Here is a 24,585-nt window from a genome sequence, read left to right on the forward strand (position 1 = left end):
GGAGGCTCAATCGACATGGGTTTCCCCTTCACACTTTAAAAAAACAAAAACTGGTACAACTTTTGAATGGATCAAATTAGATGTTACATTTTATAACCTAACTACATCTACTATAATCATCTCTACAGTACTATTCTAGCGATAACAAGGCTATTTACATGCCTCGGTGGTCAGAGGGAATTCACCTGAGGCTCAATTTATGTGTAGACCCTGCACATGGAATTTGGACTCCCATTGTCATCCAGAGCCTTATGCAACCCAGGTGTTCACAATTTACTTTCTGATACTATTCCGTCCTTCAGATTTGGATGCTATTATTTACAATCCTTGGCTCACACAGTCTGAAGTGCTTCTTCTACATGGACTTTGTTGGTGCCTGACTATCTGTAGTTCTAGCCCCAGCATCCTTTTAGCTGGTGCTTGCTAGTCCATCATAGTGTGCTTTTTACATTCTGTGTGAATACTATTCTCTACTGCCATTCCGGTCTCTCATTCTGACTGTAAAAAATGGTTAGATTTTAGGAAACTATCCCCCCCACCCCTGCCGCCTCATTTTGGTTCTTGCCATGCATCTAGTATTTGAATGTGCTTTACTAAATTAGATGGGATGAGTATCGATAGCTAGCCATTAGGGCAAGTTTTAATGTCATTTAGAATCAAAATTTTCATTTTGGGGAAGAAGTTGAAATTGGTCAGTGAGATTCTCTGTAGTGCTTATTAGAGTCCAGATCCCTACCAGAAAATGTTTTGGGTACACACTTTTAAAAAACACGTTCAAAATTGTGTTTAGAGGAAAGATATACTGAGTAATCAAGTTGCTGCTTAAATTTTCCCGTGTGGAAGGGTATGCCAGCTGCTTATAGGAATTGCACCCCTGGACCCGCTGGCTTCTTGCTGTTGCCTGACTTTCTCTTTACAACCCTGACGTACAAGCTTTGATGATAGTCAAAGGCAGGCATAGTTAAGGCAAACATCTGGCAGCGGTGCTCCATCACGTTGAAGAAATGGTAAATTCAAAAGCGGCTATGCCATCACTAGCATGGAATAAAAGTTATTAGCACGGAGAAGAAATTTGACACCGTCGCACATTCAAATTTTAAGATGAAATTAAATCATATTTAATAAGCATTTTATTTCATTGAACATCAGCAAGGTATTTCCGCTGGCATTTTACTGTTTGCTCCCGAGCTACGCATAGAACTGAAGAAACTGAGAGCGGTCCCTTTAATAAAATCCTGTTTACCTAGCCTCTTCTAGTAGGAGGGGCTTAGGAACCTGTAGAGTGAGGTGTAACTTCCAATTCTGTATTCTGACCAGCAACCTTAGAAAGGGCTGACACTGCAAACCAGGAAGTGACGAATCGCACTTGTAAACCCCACTGGAGCTTGTCTTTTTGACGGAAAAGCTCCTCACAGCCACATCATGCACTTGGAGCACAGGTTTTACATATTAGTCATGAAATCATTGGAATTCTGCAGCTGTTAGTTGAAGACCCGGCAGCATGCTCAGGCTACAAAGCTTTCCGGGCCAGCAATTGAGCTTCTGACTCCGGAGCCTTATCTGATTTCGGCTTGGTTCATCTTTATTTTGTTCAGTAGCCTCGGTAGGCTGAACGCAGGGGACTCACCTTTCTTTGCAGGTAGGTGGTCAGTCTTTCTTTACAATGTAAATTCATTTCTAAGGTTCCATACGCAGATTGGCTCGGCTGTTGATTATTGAATGAATGATGAGTATGAAAATACACTCAGCCTGAGCAGTGATTATTTGGATTGAAAAAAACAAAACAAAAACTCACTGACCATGGAGTCTGACTCAGCGCGACTCTATAAGACAGACTAGAACGGTGCCTGTGGGTGTCTGAGACCTGGACTCTCGACAGGAGTAGAAAGCTTCATCGTTCTCTTGTGAAGTGGTGAGTGGCTGGTGCTTTGGGACTGTTTATGGTAAGCAGCGCGACGTGTGATCCGCTGTGTCACCAGTGCTCCACAGATGTGCAGTTCGAAACCACATGGGAGATAGATGGGGCTTTCTACTCCTGTAAAGAGTTACAGTCTCAGAAGCCCACAGGTGCAGTTCTCTCCTACCCCACCGGGTTGCTGCGGGTCAGAATACACTCGATGGCAGTGAGTCGGGTCTTTATCACTTTGATAGTGTTTGATAATTCTCATATATTTCAACCATCTCCTGATACAGTCCAATAGGCATGTACTTTTGTTAGTATTTTATTTGTAGTGTAAATTTCCTCTCCATTCTTAAGAGCTGAGTATTCATCATTGTTTTATTTACTTGTCTTTGAAATGGTTTGACAACTATGATTTCAGAAAAGTTTTTGTGGAAAGTTAATCTTCAAATGTCTTGAACTAATTTTCTTTATAAGGATAATGATCCTTTTATGATGCAGGAAATGCTTCAAAATGGATCTCATTGGAAAAAGGAATGGCTTAGCAGTCTGGGCTATTACTGTGGGGGCAACAAAGTCACATGGGGACTTCTCTGGAGTAGGAGGCAGACAGGCAATGTGGGGATACCTGTGAGATCAAGCACAACGATGCCCAACTTTCTCCACACTAGTAATCTTTCAAAGTTTTTCTTTGGTGGACCCTGTGTTCCAAATATGTGATGCATGTTCAATAATAACATACTAGAATATTGATATTTATTGGACGTGCATTATTTCCACTGAGAGCTTCTAATTAACCTCTGATAATCACTATAGTTAATATTACTCATCCCTAAACAACGAAGCTTAGCTTTTTACTTAGTGTGAATAGCTAGCTTCACTATGGTAACCAGTTGGACATTTTTGAAATGCCAACAATAATACCTCAGTTTTCAGCAACTCCTTGTGTGGAATCCAAGTGGGCACTGCAGACTGGCAACTAGTGGTCTAAAGAATTAAAGTTTACACTTAATCTTTCTATGGTTTCATGAAACACAATGAAGGCCATCTCATGTAACCTAGCAACAGTACCTCAGCGACAGAAGAAACAAGGGAAAGGCATATAAAGTGGCATTGGCTGTAAGGCATCTCGGGAGGAAACCAAGGCATCTGTACATTTTAAATCTCTATCTTCTGATCTCTCCGATTTCCCAACTCGAAAGTTTTACTTCACTTAGGCACATAAACCATTCTTAGACTTCAAAACAAACCTTACTGAAGTCCCTGTGTTTATTCTGTGTTTTGTGTTGGCTTTCCTCTCCCCAGATTTTCCCATACCCTCATTTTCCCTATTGATGTTCTTCCCTTAACTCAGCTGGATACCCTGAGCTGATGGGAAGTGTTCTCTAATAACCCTGATCGATCACGCAGTCATATATCTATCTTGTTGATTCCACCAGTGCTTTATTGACTCATTCATCAAATGGTAGCTTGTCGTGGTTAACTCTACTTAAGAGTCTCCCATATCTTCCTGCCTATATTAAAAATTATTTGAGAATAAGGAGCTTAACATGTATCTCATTTTATCCTCCTTTGCTTCTAGAGCAGTGATATGCATTTAATAAATATTGATTGACTGAATGCTAGTCTTGCCCCAAATTGCCTCAAGCATTACATGAGTGTTACATTTCCTAATCGTGTAATCAACCGTAAACAAAGGGCCTAGAAGGCATCTAGTTGGCACAGAGGTTAAGCTCTCCACAGCTAGCCGAAAGGTCAGCAGTTTGAACCCACACAGTGGCTCTGCTGAAGAAAGACGTGGCCTGATTCCATAAATAAAACCTATGGGTCAGTTCTCCTCTGTTTCAATGTTTCTAGAAATCAGACAGTTGGTTATCATAATGATACCTGTTCTTGTTTTGCTATGTAATGGGTGACTTTGTTACTTTTAATGATTTTTAACACACCTATACAGAACAAACAACTTGATTATAGGTAAATCAAAGGAAACATCCTAACCTAATGCACTCCCATTGAGTCAATTCCAAATCTTAGTGAACTTAAAGGACAGGATCGAAATGCTCCCTAGGGTTTATGAGGCTATTAACTTTTTAAAGAGAAAATTATCGTGCTCTTTGCATTTATTTTGTTTCAAGTATATGCAATCTGATCACTCTTTTAATATGATAATCTTGTCGATCCACACTGTGATCGAGGATTTTAAAAAAAAATCATTTTACCATCCGTTATGTCAAGCACATTTGTACATTTATTGCCATCATCATTCTTAAAACATTTGCTTTCTACTTGAGCCCTTGGTATCAATCAGCTCCTCAATGTTTCCCTTCCCTCCCGCCGCCCCCCCCATGAATCCTTGATAATTTATAAATTATTATTGTTTTGTCATATCTTACACTGCCCGATGTCTCCCTTCATCCACTTTTCGGTTCCCCCTTTCTACCCGACCTTCCCTCCTCTTGCCATTCTTGGTATTGCCACTCTCACCACTGGTCCTGAGGGGTTCATCTGTACTGAGTTCCCTGTGTTTCCAGTTCCTATCTGTACCAGTGTACATCCACTGGTCTAGCCGGATTTGTAAGGTAAAATTGGGATCATGATAGTGGCGCGGAGGAAGCATTAAAGAACTAGAGGAAAGTTGTATGTTTCATCATTGCTACACTACACTGGCTCGTCTCCTCCCCGCGACCCTTCTGTAAGTGGATACCCAGTGCCTCCCCACTCCACACTCCCCGTCATTCACAATGATATGATTTTTTGTTCTGATGATGCCTGATACCTGATCCTATCGACACAGGGCTGTTAATTTTTATTAGAGTAGAGAGCCTCATCTTTCTCCCACAGAGCCACTGTCGGATTCGAACTGTCGAACTTGCAGTCAGTCTGCAGCCCCTTGCCTGACCCACTGTGCCACCAGGGCACCTTATTCAGAAATCTAGCAGTGCCTTGCAGTTTATATTTTAAGAAAATATGATTGAAAATGTATTAGCATATAAGGTTTTAGCATTTATTTACATATTTAGATCAGCTTATGGTCGTGATAGACTGATTGGATTGCAGATTTTTAACTGCAGATTAGTGATCACCAGAAGCTATAAAAACTTTTTGTAAAAAAATCATTTAACCTCTCATTTATTTCAGTTAAAATATTAGGTACTTTGTAAGCCTTCTATTGTCCATAGCAACTCTGTCAGGTAGGTTTTATTACCCACTCTGACAGCTAGAAAAACCGCGGTCTAAAGGTAAATAGGTACGAACGTCACACAGCTAACAGTGACACAGCAGGTCTTTCTGTCTTCAGAAGTACATGTTTTGAATCACTGTGTCACACCATCTTTTCCTGATACTTAGTGTAACTTTACTGTCATTTTAGAGCTTAACCAAGCAGGAATTCTGGCAACTAATCCAGCAGAACTATGGCACTGAGCTGGGCTTAAATGCTGAAGAAATGGAAACCTTATCACTGTCTATTGAAGATAATGTGCAGCCAAGGTATGACAGAGTACTTTGAAATGTCAAGCTTGATTAATCATTAACCCAAACAGATTCATTTTGGAGGCTACCAACTGCGAATTTCTATGACACACTCACCCCTTTCCCCCTTTGGGAGAAGCCTGCCCCTGTTCTCTGCAGTGGAATGGAATGGAAGGTGGCACAGTGGATGAACACAGGGCACGGAAGGAGATGTTCCAGGACTCGTGTACTGTGGTGGTTGGCTGTGAAGCTGGAAGCAGGGTCACCTGTTGGGCAGGTTTCAGCTGCATTTCCAGACGAAGGCAGATTAGGGCAAGAGGACTTGTGGTCGACTTCTGACAGAGTTAGCCAGTGCACACCTTGGGGGGCTGTGCAACCCTGCCTGATGCAGGGCTGGCAGATGCCCCCTCAGTTTGGAAAACAGTGCCACTGTTGAAGAGCGTCCTCTGCCAGGCCAAGTTGAAAAAGTAAAGCTTGCGGGACCTCCAATGGTTGATGGAGCATGACTCAAAAGGAAAGAAAGAGCCCCGACCGTCATCGCCAGACTGTGGCCTGTGTTGTGGTCAGGTGCTGTTAGTCTCTTCTGAATCACAGTGACCCGATGTATGACAGAATCACCTCCGGCCGGTCGTGGGCCATCTTTACACATGCCCCTTGTTGCACTCCGTCTTGTCAAGGGCTGCCCCCTTTTCTCTGCCCCTCTCTTTTACTAAACCTGGTGTTCCTTCTACGGACTGGTCTCTGCTGGTAAGATGCCCAAAGGGCACGAGACCAAGTCTGGCCGTCCTTGTTTTTTGTTCTTGGCAGTTCTTGGCACGCTCCATATTCTTCTCCAACACCATAATTCAAATGCATAGATTTGTCTTGGGTTTTCCTGATAAAGTAGAAATCCAAGTAAGAAAACTGGAAGTTCTCAAAAAAGAAGTGGGCTGCATAAAGCAGAGCTTGGGCTCCTGCTGGCTGAAGTGGACTGATATGGACCATTTGGAGGGAGACCATCAAATGGTCTGACTGTGCCAGCTAGGACAAATTGTAGAGGGCTGGTGTATTCATGGTCAAAGCTATTTCAGGATGTGTGGTGAAGTACACTGTCAGAAGTAGGATAACATCTACGTATAGGCCTTTAAGGAAGACCGGTTAGTGAGTCTTTTATTATTCAAATTTAAGCACCAACTGATAGCAATATAAAGAAATTAAAGTTTGTTTGTTTGTTTTTTACTACCAAATTTTGCAATTTGAAATTGATTGAATGTGCAATCAAGATGCACCCACTAGTAATTACTGGTGATCGAAGTGCACAATTGGAAATAAAAAGGCAGGATTGGTGTACCTGGGAAACATGGCCTTGGTGATAGAAATGATAATAGAGATTGCACACTAGAATTCTACAAGATCAAGGATTTATTCATTGCAAATGCGTTTTTCAACAATACAAACAATTACCAAGAACATAGACCTCACTGAATGGATGATACAAGAGTGAAATAGGTTATGTTTTGAAAGTGATGACCAAGTAGGTCAATATCATCAGTCAGAACAAGGCCAAGAGCTGACTATGGAATAGAACATTAATTCCTCATATGCAAATTCAAGTTTAAATTGAAGAAAGTTAAAGTAAGCCCACAGCAGCCAAAATATAACCTTGAGCATATTGCATATCCCACCTGAATTTAGAGAACACCTCCAGAACAGAGTTGATTCAAGGTACACTAATGGCCAGACACCAGATGAGGTGTGGATGATATCAAGCACATCACACATGGAGAAAGTCTAAAGATAATTGAGTCAGGAAAATAAGAAATGACCAAAATAGATGTCAGAAGAGACTAACACTTGGTCTTACACCAAATAAAATGAAGAAACAATACCATGCAAACAGTTGAAGAGAAAATTTCAAAGGCTAGATGGAAAAACAAAGTATTATAATGAAACGTGATAAGACCTGGGGTTATGTGGTAGTTGTGTAATCTGTTGTCACTTTGAGATTTAAGAGTGAAGGGGTGGAGTTTAGCCTGCCAATCAGATTGCAGGTTGATGACCTCATTTGGAGGCGCTGAGATAAATAGCTCACTGGAAGTGGGATGCATGCTCACTCCCTGGGAGACATTGCTGTTGACAAGCCACACAGAGAGAGGCTGATGCAGCTAGAGTGCTGGAGCTGAGGAGTCACGTGGAGACGCAGGCCAGCGCTGAGATGCTTCCACCACTACTGGACCCATAAGACTTTCTATCCACTGGCCTGTGACCTTCCTGCATTTGGCATCACAGCATGTGTTGCATGAGTCTGAAGAGGAATTTATAGACTGGTAATTGACATATGGACTAATATCGGATTTATGGCCTTGACCTGGACTAGGCTGGGATGTTTTCTCAATATTCAATTGCTCTTGTATATAAAGCTTTTTCTTACACGCATATGCATGTTTATGAATTTGTTGCTCTAGTCTACCCAAACTAACATGGGAGAAAGCCAAAAGGGAAAAACATGTTCAACATGTCTCAAGCTGAAAGAATTAAAGAAAAAAATCAAGTCTCAAGTTTCAATATTGAGGGATTCTGTGGGGGAAAAATTTGCAGTATTGAAAGATTCTGTGGGCAAAATATTGACAGACACTATATGCACCAAAAGAAGATGGAAGCAATACATAGAGGCACTATGGCAAAAATAGTTAGCTGGTGTTCATTTCCGTACAGTTGGAAGGTCAAATATGTTTGAGAACCTATGGTATTAAAGACAGAAGTCCACGCCGGACAGTGTAATATAAGATACAATAATAATTTATAAATTATTAAGGGTGCATGGGGGAGAGGGGAGGAGGAAGGGAAGGGGAGGGGGGGAAAAAAGGAAAATAAGCTGATTCCGGGAACCCAAGAGGCAAGCGAATTTTGGGAATAATGAGGGCAACAAATGTATAGATGTGTTTTATACAATTGATCTATGTATTGTGATGAATTGTATGAGCCCCAATAAATTGATTTAAAAAAAAAAGACAGAAGTCCAAGCTGTACTGAGTGCATTGGTGACAAACAAGGCTCTGGAAATGGACAGAATGCTAAATGAGACATTCCAACAAATGGAGGCAGTATTGGAAGTACTCACGTGTAACAGATTGCATGAAGAGATTTGCCACTTGTCTGATGTAAAACAAAAAAAAAAAGGAAGTACTCACTTGTCAATGCCAAGAAATTTGGAAGACCAAAGCATACTTTTTTGTGTGTCCATTCCAAAGAAAAGTGATCTAACAGAATGTGGAATTACCGAACAATATAATGAATATCAAGTAAGTAAAATGTTGGCATAGATAATTAAGAATGATTGCAGGAGTACATTGAAGAGGAACTGCCAGAAGTTAAAGTGAGATTCAGAAGAGAACACGGAGCAAGGCATGTCATTGCTGAAGGCAGATAGCGCTAGGCTGAAAGTGGAGAATACCAAAAGGCGTGTACCCGCGTTTTATTGACACGTAGAGGCGTTTGACATGCGGATCATACAAACTATGGCCAACTTTACAAAGAATGGAGATTTCCGCACACTTAGATGTGATTATGCAGACCCAAGATGCAGTCGTTCAAACTGAACAAGAGGAGTCTGTGTGCATTTAAGCCAGGAAAGGCATGCACGAAGGTTATATCCTTTCACCATATTTATTCAATCTGAGAAACTGAGTATTCAGCCAATAATCTGCTTTATGAAGATGAACACAGTATCAAGATGGAAGAAGACTCATTAACAATTGGCGGTCGGCAGATGGTACAACTTGGTTTGCTGAAAACAGAGGACAAGAAACACGCATGACTGTCAATCAACGAATACAGCTTTCACTACGGACTACAGGTCAACATGAAGAACAGAAGAAAACAGAAATCCTCACAACTGGACCAGTAGCTCACATGATGATAAATGGAGAAAAGACTGACGTGGTCAAGGATTTCATTGTACTTTGGAACACAATTAGCTCCTATCGGAGCGGGTGTCAGGACATCCAACATCAGAGCGCCCTGGGCAGAGCTATTACAAAAGGCCTCTTGAAAGTGTTCCAAAGTGAAGGTGTCACTTTGTAGACTAAGACACCTGACCAAAGGCATGTTCTTCTGCCAAAGCTGGGCAATGAACGCGAACGGTTGCAGGAGAACCGATGCCTTTGAATTTGGGGGTGTTGACCACGACAGAATGTCCGAGAGACTGTTAAGAGAAGGACCTCATCCGTCTTGGAAAAAGAACAGCCAGGATGCTCCTGAGAAGCGAAGATGGAGAGGCTTCCTCACGAGTACTTGGGACATGTTTTCAGGAGGAACCAGTACATCGTGCTCGGGAAAGCGAAAAAGCGAGAGCTGGACTGGCACCGTGGGCTGGCGCACAGCGGGGACTGTGAGGCTGGCGCAGGACCCGGCAGGGTGCCTTTCGGTGTCCAGCGTGTCACCAGGAGTCAGGGACTGGTGTGGTGACACCCCAAAATAGCACCCATAAAGAATTGCTGACTGTGTATCTGTGCGCCGGGGATTTGTTTCCGGTTGCTATTGTTAGTTGCTGTTGAGTTGATTCTGGTTCATGATGACCCCAAAGATCCTCTGGATGAGTTTGAACTTCCAAAATTTCAGTTAGTAATCCATCATTGAAAGGTTGGTTTTAGTAAGCCTTTAAAAAAAAATTTTTTTTTTACTGAGCTGTGATGAACACATCATACAGTTCAGTCGTTCAACCATAATAAAAAGGGTTGTGTAGTCATCACCACTATCAACTTGGGAGGTTTTCCTTCCTTCTTGTTCCCACTGGTGTTAACTCCACATCCCCCCACCCTCTCCTTCTGTGCTCTTGGGTACGTGCCTGTCTTCAAAAAGCTACCTTTTTCTTAAGGACCGAGAGCTAGTGAAATCTCGGAGGCATAGATGATAATACAGTAAATGATGTAACTGATGTTTTCAGGAATTCAAAGTAAGCACAGCCTCTTGTCTAGAATTCCCCTGCACAGTGCTTGGCGTGTGCTTGGCACTCTGTACATAGTAAGGGCATTAATGAAGGGTGCTTCTAGAATTGTGGTAAAGACAAGCCATCCGTGTAAATAATTATGGTTCAAAATAGAAAATAAAGAGAGGTATATTGGGAAAACTGATAATGGAATAAGGAAATGAAGGGCAGAGAAATGATTTTTGGCTGATGAGGGTTGGAAGGGCAGTCATTTTTATTAACCTGTGTAATTAAAGGTACATTTTGATGAATGGAAATTAAGGTGTCATATCATAAAACAAGACAGTTTTACAGCGAGCATTATGCTGTGTGAAAGAAGCAAGTCACTCAAGGCCGGTGCCGTGTGAGTCTATTAATATGCGGTGACGTACAGAATCGATCAGTCGGTAGAGAGAGAAAGCAGAGTAGGGCCCCGAGTCTGGGGTGACACAGGGATGGGGAGTGATTGCGAGAGGATATAGGGTTTATTTTGGGGTTTATGAAGATGATCTAAAATTAGCGATGCCTGTTATGCAGCTCTATAAGCCAATGACCTGTACATTTTAAATCTTACGGGATGCAGGTTATATCTCAATAAAACTTTCATACAAATTCCCTAGGAAACAATCTTCCACGTGGAAATCTTTTTTTTTTAATTAATCAATTTATTGGGGCTCATACAATTCATCACAATACATAGATCAATTGTGTAAAGCACACGTGGAAATCTTTGGGAAGCGTCAATGGGTGTATTAAGTATCACTCATCTAGGTATCCTTCTAAATATGCTGCTCCTACTTAGATCATTTCAGTTCTGCATCAATATTTGACCACGTTTTATTTATAAATATAATGCGGCTGCACATGTATATTTTATAAATTGTCTTAAGGGTTGACAGTTTCCATTATCCTGCTCTGCTTATACAGCTTACCAGTCTCTCTTGGATGCTGGGGTCGGGTAGCAAAGCAATGATGCTGATACAAAGAGCTTGGAGTTGAGGTAAAGAATCCAGTCTAGACATTGCCACCAGGTAGCTGAGAGACTTCAGGCAAATCTCTGCCTTTCTGGGCCTCTGTCGACTCATCTGTGTGATGAGAACGTTGATTCAAATGATCTCCAACATGGCTGCTAACTTGGGAAGTCTACTCTCAGAAGAGGGGAAATCAAGTCCTTTTGACGTGCTGCTTCATACAGGTGTAGGACAAGCCTTTTCAGGTTGACAGTCAGGTGGCCATTTTCCTGCACTGGTGCTGGACTGTGTCCGAAGACAGGGCCCGCCTGGTCCCTGTGCCTCTTCTCCTCCTGTCCGCCCTCCCTCCGCCTGTGCGAGAAGCACGTGTATTCCAGACCGTCACCTGCCTTCTTCCCTTTCCTCCTGTGGAGCTCCGGGGGTGAAGCGGGTTATGCATCTGGCTGCAGAGCACCGGGTCAGTTGTTCGAACCACCAGCCACTGCACAGGAGAAAACTGACGTGGTCTACTTCTGTCAAGATCACATTCTCGGGAATTCACAGGGGCAGCTCTACTCTGTCCTGTAGGTCTCTTTGTATCAGGAACAGTCTTCCTGGTAATGAGTTTGGCATTTCCTTTCTTTCTCTGATTATGTTCCCACATGCCTCTCCATCCCTAAAATCCGAAAACGCAGGTAACTGGTGGCTGGTTCCAGGGAGCCGTCTCTCTGGCCTGGTTTCTCAGAGCCCTGCTCTTGGGCCTGGCTTCGAAGTGACCTGACGGAGCATGATTGGGGCAGAGCAGGGTAGGACTGAAGGGCTCTCTAGCTTTCCTGTCTTGTCGTCAGAGCAGTATACCCGACGATTACTTTATTTTAGGAGTAGAGTCCTCGGTCTGTAAGTAGCAGGGACTACAGCGAACCCTCGTTCATCGCGGTTAATCGGTTCTAGACCCTACCGTGATAAATGAAATTCCGCGAAGTAGGATTCCTTATTTGTAAGTCAAATATTTTCGTAGTTAGAGCATAGAGGACATGAAAAAACACCCTTTAGTCACCATTACACTCGTATTACCCAATTTATTAAACGAAAAAGGGAAAATACAGTAAAACATTTTGGACATTACAATTATCATTTATTATTTATTATATTATTTATGGCATCTAGTTTACAGTATTGCATATTTCACATACAGTATTATTATACATAGTTCTTACAAATACTGTAATCAATAGCCTATGAAATGACTTAAGGGATGTACTCTACAGGTGGGTCGCCGTCTTTTTCCTCTGAAGGAGCGGGTGTAGGCAGTGGGTGCTGTTACGCAAAAACCGCGATAGAGTGAAGCCGCGGAAGTCGAAGCACGAAGTGGCGAGGGTTCACTGTATATGAGATAGAGGTGGGAGTGGGTGCTGGAAAAGGCTGTGTTCTTTGACATCCAATCAACGAACGTCCTTTCTCCTTGTTCCTGAAGGAGTCACTGGACCTCCCAGACTACAGTAGCCTTGGTCCCATGATCATTTATCTGACAGCTGTTTCTTAAGCTTGGGCCTGCGGAGAAAGAGAAGGGAAGGTGGGCTGATTGACGGTGGACTGACTCATGGGCCCTGTGTGCCCACGTGGGGGAAAGATGAGGCTGTCTGCCCTGGAAGGATGTCCAGGCTGGAAAGCCCGAGGAGCGAGCGGTGCCCGTCTGCCCCGGCGGGTGCGATGACTTGGAACTGACTCAGTGGAACTGCCTCCGGGAGCTTCCACCTCCCAGGAGGAATGTTCCGTCTTGGCCAGGACGGAGCCACCGAAGATCCGAAGCTGAGGGGTCGACTGGTGGCCAGCCCCCACCCTGCACCTGACAAGGGCTGTCCACACACTGAGCTCAAACATGCCATCTCCTTTTGATTGGTTTTTCTTTTCTTTCTTTTTGTTCATAGTCACATCTTTTTTTATTAGTTGGGATTTAATACGTATAACATCTTCCGTATTTCAATCACGCCAAGCAGAATGTACAATTCCTACCACAATCGTTTTCCAACAATCCTTTTTCCACATGGACTCCTTGACATCATCTCCCTTTGACCACTTCCACCCACCCCACCCCCACTTCCCCCTCCCCCATATTCTTCTTGCTCTCCCTACAGGTTCATCAGTCCTGGGTTTCATATACCTATAAACACTGATTACTTTTTCATTTTGGCCATGTGTCCTTGGTTAATTTTCCAACGGCGTCTGACGTTTACAGAATCAGATATGAGCAGATCTTATTTTCAGCAGCAGTGTCAATGTGCACGTAGTTCACTGCAGGTAAAGACGTGTCCATTTGACAGTCATCCCTGTGTGGTCAAGCGCTTTCTTATAAGAAAGAGGACCTCAGTGACAAGACCGAATCACGTGTTTGTGTGGCGTTGACCTTGCTTATGGTTTTATCGCGATGTGCTTCTTACAGGAGCCCTGGAAGAAGCAGCTTGGATGACCCCGGGGAGAGAGACGAAAAATTATCCAAGTCAATCAGCTTCACCCGTGACTCAGTGGGTCGGATTTCCGAAACAGAGTCCGTCGGTGGAAATGCACCCAAAGGGGTTAGTATGGGATGCCCCTTTAAAGTGTACCTGACACGACCCTGTGTCCATTGGTAAAGGACATTGTGCAATATCTTTTAAAACTCAAGGTAGCAGAGAGTTTTACGTGAAAGAGCAACGATGATCACGTGGGTACCATGTGCGATTTTGCCCTGGGAGAGTTGGGTGCCGATCTCTCCAGTGACTCCCTGGGTATCAGTCTGTAAAGATCATTAAAAGTATTGCCAAAGGAGAAACACATCCTTGGCAGCGTTCTTCCTGGGCTGAGTGGTGTGTGTGGTGGAAAGAACCAGCTGTGACCACCAGGATGGGACCTCCCCACGAGCAGCTTGTTTCCGTAACAATAGATGAAGCAGGCCAGGCTGGAGAACTCTTGGGCTCTTTGATTGTTTAGTTTCTTTCTTTTTTTATATTCTCAAGCATTGCTTTTTTTGATTCTTCAGCTGAGACAGCAGAAGAGATGATTTACTGCGCACATTACATGGAGCCACAACTGAAGACAGAACTAGTCCAGAATGAAAACAAACAAACAAACAAAAAAAAGAACTAGTCCAGAATGTCTTAGGTGTGGGGCAAGGATCAAGACTGGACTGGTTAGGTGTGTTATAAGCATACAGATTAACAAAAAAAAATTTTTTTTAGGCCCTTGGAGTCTTGCTTCTAATTGCTTCTCAGTTTGTTCCTTCTTTGCCAGCTAGAACCCCTTCCTTTAGGCTCCTGTGTTCTTTTGAAGTGACCCATCCTCCTGGATGGCGCCTTTTGTTGCCCCAGGACAGCATGTTCCCGGCTCCTCTTCAGCCAGGCTCGAGCCCCCGTCCCCACAGTGAGGGGAAGCGTATCCGGAGGCCACATTTTCTGAGGGAGGTTTTCTGCAGCACAGGTTTTCTGCTCTTTGAGAAGCCAGGTGGGGGCCCGAGTAGGCTTTCTGGATTCAGAGCAGGACTTGGGAGCCAGGCTGCTGAGAGGAGCATCCTCCCTCGGCCATTGAATGGCCTGGATGACTTACCCTCTCTCTGCCTCCTTTCTCTCCACTGTAAGGTTAGGAGAAAAATACCTCAGTGGGCTTTTATAAGGATTAAGTGAATGAATGGATGTGAAAGTGCTTTGGATGATCCCGAGCACACCGTAAGGATTCATTGACCGATCCAAGCACACCATAAACCATTAAGATAATCGAAGGTGACTGTGTGCATGGCCAGCATTGGCCTTTTCTCTTCTCCCCGTGGGACTGTCAGGGGTTCTTTTCAGTAATTGTTGGGGACCCATTGAAATAGAATCCACATACGTGAAAGACCTTCAAGTCATCTGCTTGTTCGAGGCCACCGTCATCAGTTAGCCCCGTCGGATTCTGCGGTGTGGGCTTCTCTAGGACACCGGTTCTCAGCCTGTGGGTCGCAACCCCTTTGGGAAATGAACGAACCTTTCACAGGGGTCGCCCGATTCATAACAGTAGCAAAATGACAGTTATGAAGTAGCAACGAAAATAATTTTATGGTTGGGGGGGGTCACCCCACATAAGGAACTGTATTAAAGGGTCGCAGCATTAGGAAAGGTGAGAACCACTGCTCTGGGACCTCTCCCTCCCTCTAGGGATCTTTAGGAGACAGGAAGGAAGGTGATTCCGGATGCTGACCCCTCTGCCCTCCCCAAGGCATTCCATTCCAGCAAAGTAGTAAGACTGGGAATGCTTGGTAACATCTGTCCTTTTATGAACGTTTGACTTGGGGGACTGAGTTCTTCCAGCTGCTGATCTCTGCTTGAGCCCTCCCTACCTTCGCCCTGACTGGTGCTTCTGCCTCCGCTCTGGGCACAGGGAGCTGTCAGTTTGGGCACTACCAGTAAAGGAAAAGAATGGCGTGACATAATTCAGTGTTTTGAGATCCATCAGTGAATGTGTTCAGTGAGGCAGAGACATTTCAGGCTGCAGAATATAAGCAATACAGAAGTTCAATCCTCTCTTTCCTTTTGCACCCGAGGGCCTGGGGAGACCCAGATGTCAAGCCGTACCTTAGGTCACACTCGGCTACATTTTCACCGTTAGCAGGTTCTAGAAATAACGTTTCCAACAGGGAGAGCGCTGGCTCTTCGTGGGCCTGTGGCATGTCACAGCGCTTTATGTACAGACGTCCCGATGGGAACTCATTCGCGTGGTAAACTTTCACCTAAAGCACCATAAATCCAAGAGAAAAATCACTTCCCCCCAAATGGAAATTAAGGTTTTTTTGAAGTTATAAAAAGAATACTCAACTCAGGAACTATAGAAAGTATACGAAAAAAATAAGCGTCCCCCAGATGTCAGCTCCTCAGAGACAGGGACTGTGCCTTTTTCAGCCTCTCTTGTTATTCTTTTTAGTGGGAAAGACAAGGGGCTTCAAAAAGTTTGTGGAATGATGGGAATTAAACGATCAGGGAATTTTTCCATGAACTTTCTGGATAGCTCAGGTAGCAACAGTAGGAGGGATATGCATGAGGCTACTGAGAACTTTACTCTGCTGAGAAGGAGAGCCCTGGTGGCGGCCAGGTTGGTTATGCGCCCGACTGCTCATGCAAGGGGGGAAACCACCAGCCTTTCCGAGGGAGAGAGACGAGGCTTTCTACTCCCATAAACAGTTACAGTCTCAGAAACCCCTAAGGGAAGTTCTACCCTGACCTGGAATGGTCGCTATGAGTCAAAATCGACTCAATGGCAGTGAGTTTGGTTTTGGTTGGAGCCTCTGCTAAGGAGACCCTGGGTCTGTTAGATAAGCGTGCTGGTTTGCATTACACAACTCACTCCCAAGGAAATCAAGTTTTAAATGTTAGCAGTCATCGCTGCTCGGAGAATCAATCCTATGAGTATTAAAGGCACAAGCCTTTCATAGATTGTGCCCTGGCTCCCGGGTGTTGCCCTGCTTTAGCCTCCCTGGGGCTCTCAGAGCTGCACAGCATCCTACGAGGTAGCAGGATTACATATGTACATTCTGCTCGCCGTCGCCTGCCATACAGAAAATGCAGTCCACTCATTTTCTATACAGTTTAAATAGATGTTTTTGCATTGTCCTATGAAGCCTAGTTATAATACTTCTCTACGTGAATATTAACATCTCAAGGACATTCAAACGTTAATGCCTAACGTTCAGTTTATTGACAGAACGACCTGCCTTTATTAAACCATTCCCAGAAAGTCCTGATAGCATCATCTATTGGGTATGTTTTAATGCCGAATTCCTTAACAATAAGTCAGTTGTGTTCATAAGAGTTTACTGCGAGATTGAGGTCTCTTAAAAACCCTCTCTCCCCTACTGTAATTGGATGGGACTTGCTCTCTCTGTTTTCGTGCCCTTTTCTCCTCGGTTACAGGTCTTGGGTGATGGGTGAATGCTCGTCCTTGAGATAATGGGGCAGGGATTGTCGGGGGGAAACTGCTCTGGTTTGACTCCTTTCCCTCTTACACCTTGTGTTAGTCCGGGTTGACTAGAGAAAGAAATCCAGAGACACTCGTGTAAGAGAGAGCTTGATATCAAAGAGCAATTGTACATGAAGAAAACATCCCAGCCCAGTCCAGGTCAAGTCCATACGTCCAATAATAGCCCATATGTAGGATACCAGTCTATAAATTCCTCTTCAGACTCATGCAGCACATGCAATGACCCTGAGTGTAGGAAGATCACAGGCCAGTGGGTGGGGGGAAGTCTTGTGAATCCAGTGGCGGTGGGAGCATTTTAGCACTCGTGTGGGTCTCCCCGTGGCTCCTCCAGCTCCAAGGCTTTGGCTGCCATCAGTATAGCTTCATGTGGCTTGTCAACAGGAATGTGTTGCAGCAAGTGTGAGTGTATCTGGCCTCCAGTGAGCTATTTATCTCCTTTGCACCTCCACGTGAGGTCATCAAGCAGCGACCTGATTGACAGGCTAGACCCCACCCCTTCTCAAGGTGAGGGGGGATTTTGTAACTGCCACACACCTCAAAGAATTTGTGGTTCCATTTCTTCAATCCTCACTCCCTTTCTCTCCTGTTTAAGCCACTCACCTAATATTCACTAGCTGTGCTCTTTGGAATATTGTTCTTCATAAATTTGGTATTCATTATGATAGCAGAAGATGACTTTAGAACAGTATGTACCGTTTATTAATATTTTCTATCTTGACCTTCAGGATCATTGGAAATGCGATACAAATACAAACAAAATGCTGCAACTGCTTTTCAAAGAATAGCCTATCAAAGCAGTCTTACTCTTAAAGTGCTCACTGTAAAATCAAAGCTTATAATCAGATTTTTTTTGACCCCATCTTTAAACTTGGGTTTTGTGGGGGTTTTGTTTTTCTTCCCGGTTAGGGGTCAGGAAAGGAGGAGCCCCAGCGTGAGCAGCAGATCAAGAGGAGCCCTCCCCTCACTTCAGAAGAGAGGCTCAGCAGAGAGCCGCCGAAATCGCTGGCCCTCCACCCAAATGAGTATCTTTCCCTGGACAAAAGCAGCAGTTCAGATTCTGTCGATGAAGGTAGGACTTCCTGAAAACTTTAAAGAAGAGTTCACCCGTGTCTTTTCATTTTTACCTTTTTTTTTTAAGGTGTGTACAGATTGAGAATGTAATTTTGTTGTGTATCGTCTCCGCTGTAAAAAACCAAAACAAGCCATGGAAATAACACAAAATAACGGATAGAGATAGCTAGCTTTAACCCATCTCCTCATCCTTCAGAAGCCTGGAATCTGAACATCTCCGTCACATTTAGCTTTTCAAATTCCAAGCCTCTGGTGCGGGAGATGGAGCAGTGGTAATGCATAGGCAAATATGCTAATAAAAATCTGCATGGCCACGCCCGTGTAGAAGGCCCTGGAGTCCACCCGAGTGGGGACTGCTGTTATTGTTGCGCGCCGTCCAGTTGATTCCAACTCACAGCCCCCCTGCAGGTGACCCTCTCGTGCTACTGACAGGAAAATGAAATGTGCTGTTTTTGTTAGGTGTGACGAGTCAGGTCCAGCTCTTGGTGACCCAGGGGCAGCAGAATGAAGCCGTGCTGGCCCCACAGCCTCCTCACAAGTGTCGAGTTGCAGCTCATGGCTGCGGCCACTGTGTCCGTCCAGCTCACCAAGGTCTTCCTCTTTTTTCCTGACCCTCAGCCTTGCCAAGCATGATGTCCTTCTTCAGGGGCAGGTTCCTCCTGAGAGCATGTCCAAATTCAGGAGATGGAGTCTCTCTGTCTTTCCCTCTAAGGAGCATTCCGACTGTCCTTCCTTAAGACAGATTTGTTCACTCTTTTGGCTTTCCATGTGAATTCAATTATTCTTGACCAAAACCACAACTCAGAGGCATCGGTTCTTCTGTGATCTAGAGAGGTTACATCTAAAACCTTGCAGCTGCTTAACTGCAGAGCTAGGACTGGTGACCAGGTCTCCCAATCCAGTGATCATTTTACTTAACCCCAATAATTCTCTGGCTCTTTTTTTACTAAGTCACCTTAGCTTTGATGACTCCATAAAAGCCTATTTTGTGTATAATTGTAGTTATAAGACACACGTATTCAAAGGGTGAGCAATCGGCGATGAATGCTCATGAAATTTAATGGGTAGCTTCTAAGTGGGAGAAGAGGAGATGTTTAAAATTTCTAGAAATCTCAACCAGCAAATGGGATTTTTTTTTAAAAGTAACTTATTAGTACTTCTCCAAAGGACGCTCGACTTTCTGTGAGTGTGTGAAGACACAAGCATTTGACTTTCAAGTGGTTATAGTTTAGCTTCAGGGGATGAGGGTTTTGTTTGGTGTTTCATGAGCCCTGACTGGGTTGTGGCTGCTGACTGCAAAGGCTGTTGTTCAAGCCCAGCCGCGGCTCCACACGTGGCCGTCTGCTGCTGTCTAGATGAACTGCCTTAGAAACTGTTTGGGGTTGCAAAGCGTGGCAGTGGGCATGAGGCTGGGGTTTGCTTTTGGGTTGGGATGAGCTTGGGAAAGCAGGACCCCGGACAGTTCATCACGGACAGTTCATCACGGTGCCTTCTGAATGTGCTTTGTTTTTACCATAGTTCAACTACCATTTAATGTCAGTCCGCTCTAGGAGGGTCACGTGATAGTTGAAATTTATTAGAATGACAAACGATAACGTTCTACATAACATTAAAAAGCAATTGATTTGGTTTTAGAGGTTTGACAGAGGTTTAGCTTGATGGCAACGTAATAATAGTATTTATCAGAATCACGATACTGTGTAACTCAGGTCTTGAGTTAGCTCAGCAAATAGCACCCCTTCTTAACAAACCAAATTCTGATCATATTGAAAAAAACAAAAGCAAAAAACTAAGAGCAGGCCCGATAGAGACCATACTGTCATACTATTAGCGATGAAGTTGGAGGCTGTAGGAGTATGAGAGATCATGGGTTGCTAAGTGAGCCATAGATTGAGCTGGACTTACCCACACAGTTGCAGGCCAGGCTTGACCACCCCAGGTGTAGGAGTGATTGCTTCTGGAAGAGCATCAGGTTCTGTGGGTACCTACCTCCCCAAAGTTAAAAAGGACAGAGGTGGACCAGCTTTGCTCCTCCTACATTTCCTGGTGGGTGGAGTGAACAAAGGCGGGGAAGAGAAGCAGAGATTTACTCTGACTGCACTCACTCACCTTGGAAGGAAGGAGACAAGGGTGATTCCCCTGGAATTGCTTGTAATGCACAGTTACAACAATAATGAGTTAGTCAGAGGAAACCATTTCCCCAACCATTCCAAATAAATGAAAGTTAACGATGCTAGCACGACCCGTCCCTAATTTAAGATCCAGATTTTTGAAATTTGTTATTTTACAAATTTTAATAAATCCTTTTATTGGGGGCTGTTAACAAGCTCTTATAACAATCCATACAACAATTGTATCAAGCACATTTGCACATATGTTGCCATCATCATTTCCAAAACATTTTCTTTCTACTTGAGCCCTTGGTATGAGCTTTAGTTTTTCCCCTCCCTCCCTCACCCTCCTACCCTGGTGAACCCTTGATGATTTGTACATTATTTTTATTTTCATATTTTATACCATCCTCTGTGTCCCTCCATCTATGTTTCTGTTGTCTTTTCCCCTGAGTGTGTGTGTGGGGTGTTGTATATTGATCATTGCAATTGGCTACCCTTCCCCCCGTCCCCTTTCCCCTTATTCTGATGGTATTGCTACTCTCATTATTGGACCTAAGGGGTGTATCTGGCCTGGATTCTGTGTGTTGAGAGCTCTTATCTGTACCAGTGTACATGCTCTGGTCTAGCCATATTTGTAAGCTAGAACTGGGGTCATGATAGTGGGGAGGAGGAAGCATTAAAGAACTAGAGGAATGTTGTGTTTCACCGATGCTATACTGCACCTTGGCTGGCTCGTTCCTTTCTTGTGACCCTTCTGTGAGGGGATGTCCAGTTGTCTACAGATGGGCTTTGGGTCTCCATTCCAACCCCCCTCCCTGCCGAGTTCTCATCTGTATGATTGTTTTGGGTCTTCTGATGCCTGATACCTGATCTTGTCAACACCTCATGATCAAATGGGTTGGTGTGCTTTTTCCATGTGGGCTTTGTTGCTTCTCTGCTAGATAGCCACTTGTTTAACTTACAACCTTTAGGACCCCAGACGATATATCTTGTAATAGCCAGGCACCATCAGCTTTCTCCACCACTTTAGCGCATGCACCCATTTTGTCTTCAGCGATCGTGTTGGGAAAGTGACCATCACAGAATGACAGGTTATTAGAACAAAGGTTCTTGCATTGAGGGCGTCCATCTGCTACCTTAATGCTTAACCTATAAATATATGTACATAAACCTATATCCCTATCGTTATATATAAATATATTCACATTTGTACATGTATTTATACCTCTGTGCCTCCTAGTTCTTTCTTCTATTTCCTTTTACTTTTCTCCTGTCCCACTATCATGTTCGACCTTCATTCGGCTTGCTGTACTTCTTCTCGGCTACGTTGCACTTGACCACACCCCACCAGGCATTCTATGCCCTCCTCGCCATGGATTTTAGATCTCTTATTATTTCCTTTTCCCTGAGTTTGTTGACTCCCCCTCTTTTTCCCCTACCTCCTCCTCTCCTCTGGCCCCCCAGAAACATCCATCCTGTTGTTTTCTCCTTGGGATTATTTATCCTGCCTATCTTACATAGATAGACATGAAAAAAGAAAAGAAAAGAAAAACAACAAAACAAAAAATAGCCTATGAATAGTTCCAGGCTGACTTGTGTGAATGTTCTCTGATCAGGTGTGATGAGGTGCCAAGCCCTGCCCCCCCACCCCAGTCTGAAGTCTATTTTCAGAATTCCTCAGGGACCTTGTTGCGTTGCTCCCCTTGCTGCTCTGTTGCTCTCCCTTTGAGTTATGCTCTGGTGTGTGTGTGTGTGTGTGTGTGTAGGGGGGAGCAGCACTCCTGTTGTGGAGCTTTCGGGGTTTTCATTGTTTAGAATCATGTCATCTGCAAATAACGATAGTTTCACCTCTTTCTCCCCCAGATGAATGCCTCTAATGTCCTTTTGTTGCTAGCTAGGACCTCCACGGCGATATTGAATAGAAGTGGGGACAGGGGCATCCATGTCAAGATTCAGATTTTAAAAAGATATTTCACACCCCTCCAAAGCACACGTGTTAGGTTTGCTACCCTGCCTTTGGAGGTGAGAAAGAGATGAAAGCGATCCGACATTTCTTGTAGTGCAGATATATGATGTAGACACTGTGAATATCCTACCTTCTCATCGCCAAGACCACAAAGCCAAAACAAGAGAGAGATCAAGGTAGAGAATATCCTGAAAATGAAAAATAGCTGCTCACAGGGAATTTACATAGAAAATTATGTTCTTTCCCCTTTTCTCAGCAAGTCCCAGTCGTCTGGGATTTCCCAGCGTTTGAGGACTTTTGGTTTGGAATTGGCAAGGTGATTGCCATTGAAGGGGGTGAAGTCGGAGACATAAGGAGAGAGCACCTGAGTGGCTACTTTCCCAGGTCAGGGCCGAGAACACCCCCTGGACTCCTTCGCCCCCCGTGCCCTGTTGGCGGTGCTCAGATCTTGGTAGCGGGAGCGCTGTGGTGCTTTGTCGCTGTTGGACGTGACTGTATTTGCTAGTCCAGTTTTGATTTCGATGAGGCTGTGGGACACCGAGGTGCCCTTTAATTGAACAAAACCCTCTACAAACATAAATACAAACCCACTCGTTCCCGAAAGCCATCGAGTGCATTGAGAAGACCATTGTTAAGTGATTTAGAAGAGATTACTGGGAGGAGTTTTTCCAAGGGATCAAGCCTCGTGAGTCACTAGATTCGTTGTCAATGTCATGAGCATCCGTGGTTTGTGTGCGGCAAGGCATGAATTAGTCCCACCAGCATCAACAAGCCAGGGAGAACCAGACAGAGCTGCCCTGGCACCCAGTGGCCAAGTGGGTAAGTGACACCTGATCAAGGACTTTTGTTGGCGGCTTTTCTCGCCTGCCCCTCAAAGAATGGTCCTTGAAAAGCAATTATGTTTTTTAATTCCGTTGAATTCCTATTGAATTAACACTACTGATGACTTACATAAAGCACAGTGCAAGAATTCACGTAATGTCTAGACCCAGGGGTCCTCAAACTTTTTAAACAGGGGCCAGTTCACTGTCCCTCAGATCCATTGGAGGGCCGGACTATAGTTTCAAAAAAACAAAACAAAACCATGAACAAATTCCTACGCACACTGCACATATTGTATTTTGAAGTAAAAACAAAACGGGGCAAAAACATCCTGCAGGCCAGATAAATGTCCTTGGCGGCCTGCCTGTGGCCCACCAGCCGTAGTTTGAGGATGCCAGGTAGACTCTAGAGATGTGCCCCTGTCTGGAAATATTGGCTGGACAAAGGCTAGTTTCTATTACTCAGGTGAACCCTTGTCTCTTGCCGGGGCCCAGTAAAGACTGGCTTTACAGCACTTAGAGCTTGCATGTCAACATTCAGCCTTTTAAAACACCCGTGGAGGTTTCTTAAAAACAGGGCTGTTAGAAGGACCACTTTTCCTTATTCGATTATCACTAGCTAGTAAACCAGGTCCTCCAACTGCTATCCCTGAGACGTTCCAAAATCTTAGTTTTATCTTAAGTGCTGAGTGGCCATTATAACGAATCTGGGCACTAGGGTTCCGGAGTAGAATTCTTGCCTCGCATGTGAGAGACCTGAGTTCGATTCCCAGCGAATGCACCTCCCGTATAGCTGCTATCCATTGCGGCGGCTTGTGTGTTGCGGTGATGTTAAAAGGACTTCAACCCAGTTCCAGACCAGGGTGGACTAGGCAGAGAGGCCTGCAATCGGAAGATCAGCCAGTGTCCACCTGCCTGGTGGACCACAACAGCCGGTCCTCCCGTCACTGACCACCAGAGTGAGGCGGGCCTGGCGGTGTCACATTCATGAGTCGACTGGACGGTAACTCCCCCCACCACCTCCCAGCAGAACGAAGTAGTATTGGAAGCGGTGAAGCTGTGTGGACACTTGAAGTCAGCGAACTGGGAAGACAATGACAGAGGTCAACTGTAGTCAACCCTCCCCGGCAATTCAGACATGTGTGGAGGCTGAGCGAGTCAGCTGAGTGGCAAGCTTTTAAAAATCTAACATCATTTCGCTTAAAATGATAATACTTTGAATCCGCCATTGCGAGCAGACTCCAGAAGAACACGAGAGCATTTTCCCCTCCCCTTTTTCTGTCCCCCCTTACCTTCAAACCTTTAAGACCCCAGATGCTATATCTTTTGATAGCCGGGCACCATCAGCTTTCTTCACCACATTTGCTT

The 24,585-nt window shown here is 44.3% G+C and overlaps 1 protein-coding gene across 3 annotated transcripts in view; it reads left to right on the forward strand.

Moving 5' to 3' along the window:
- The window catches only part of GRAMD1C (GRAM domain containing 1C), a 91,098-nt gene that overhangs the window by 35,791 nt on the left and 30,722 nt on the right, over positions 1-24,585 (forward strand). For 2 of the 3 annotated variants that reach the window (XM_045286191.1, XM_045286189.1), the window contains 3 exons: positions 5,271-5,389; positions 13,707-13,839; positions 18,152-18,314. In XM_045286191.1, the coding sequence (XP_045142126.1) occupies positions 5,346-5,389; positions 13,707-13,839; positions 18,152-18,314 (340 nt within the window). In that variant the 5' untranslated portion in view covers positions 5,271-5,345. Of the gene's footprint in view, positions 1-1,431; positions 1,640-5,270; positions 5,390-13,706; positions 13,840-18,151; positions 18,315-24,585 lie in introns of those variants that run through there. The other variant, XM_045286190.1, reaches the window with a different exon arrangement.

Source organism: Echinops telfairi, unplaced genomic scaffold (assembly GCF_000313985.2).
Source record: "Echinops telfairi isolate 266 unplaced genomic scaffold, ASM31398v2 ScPeMD7_6;HRSCAF=24_0, whole genome shotgun sequence".
Classification (NCBI taxonomy): domain Eukaryota; kingdom Metazoa; phylum Chordata; class Mammalia; order Afrosoricida; family Tenrecidae; genus Echinops; species Echinops telfairi.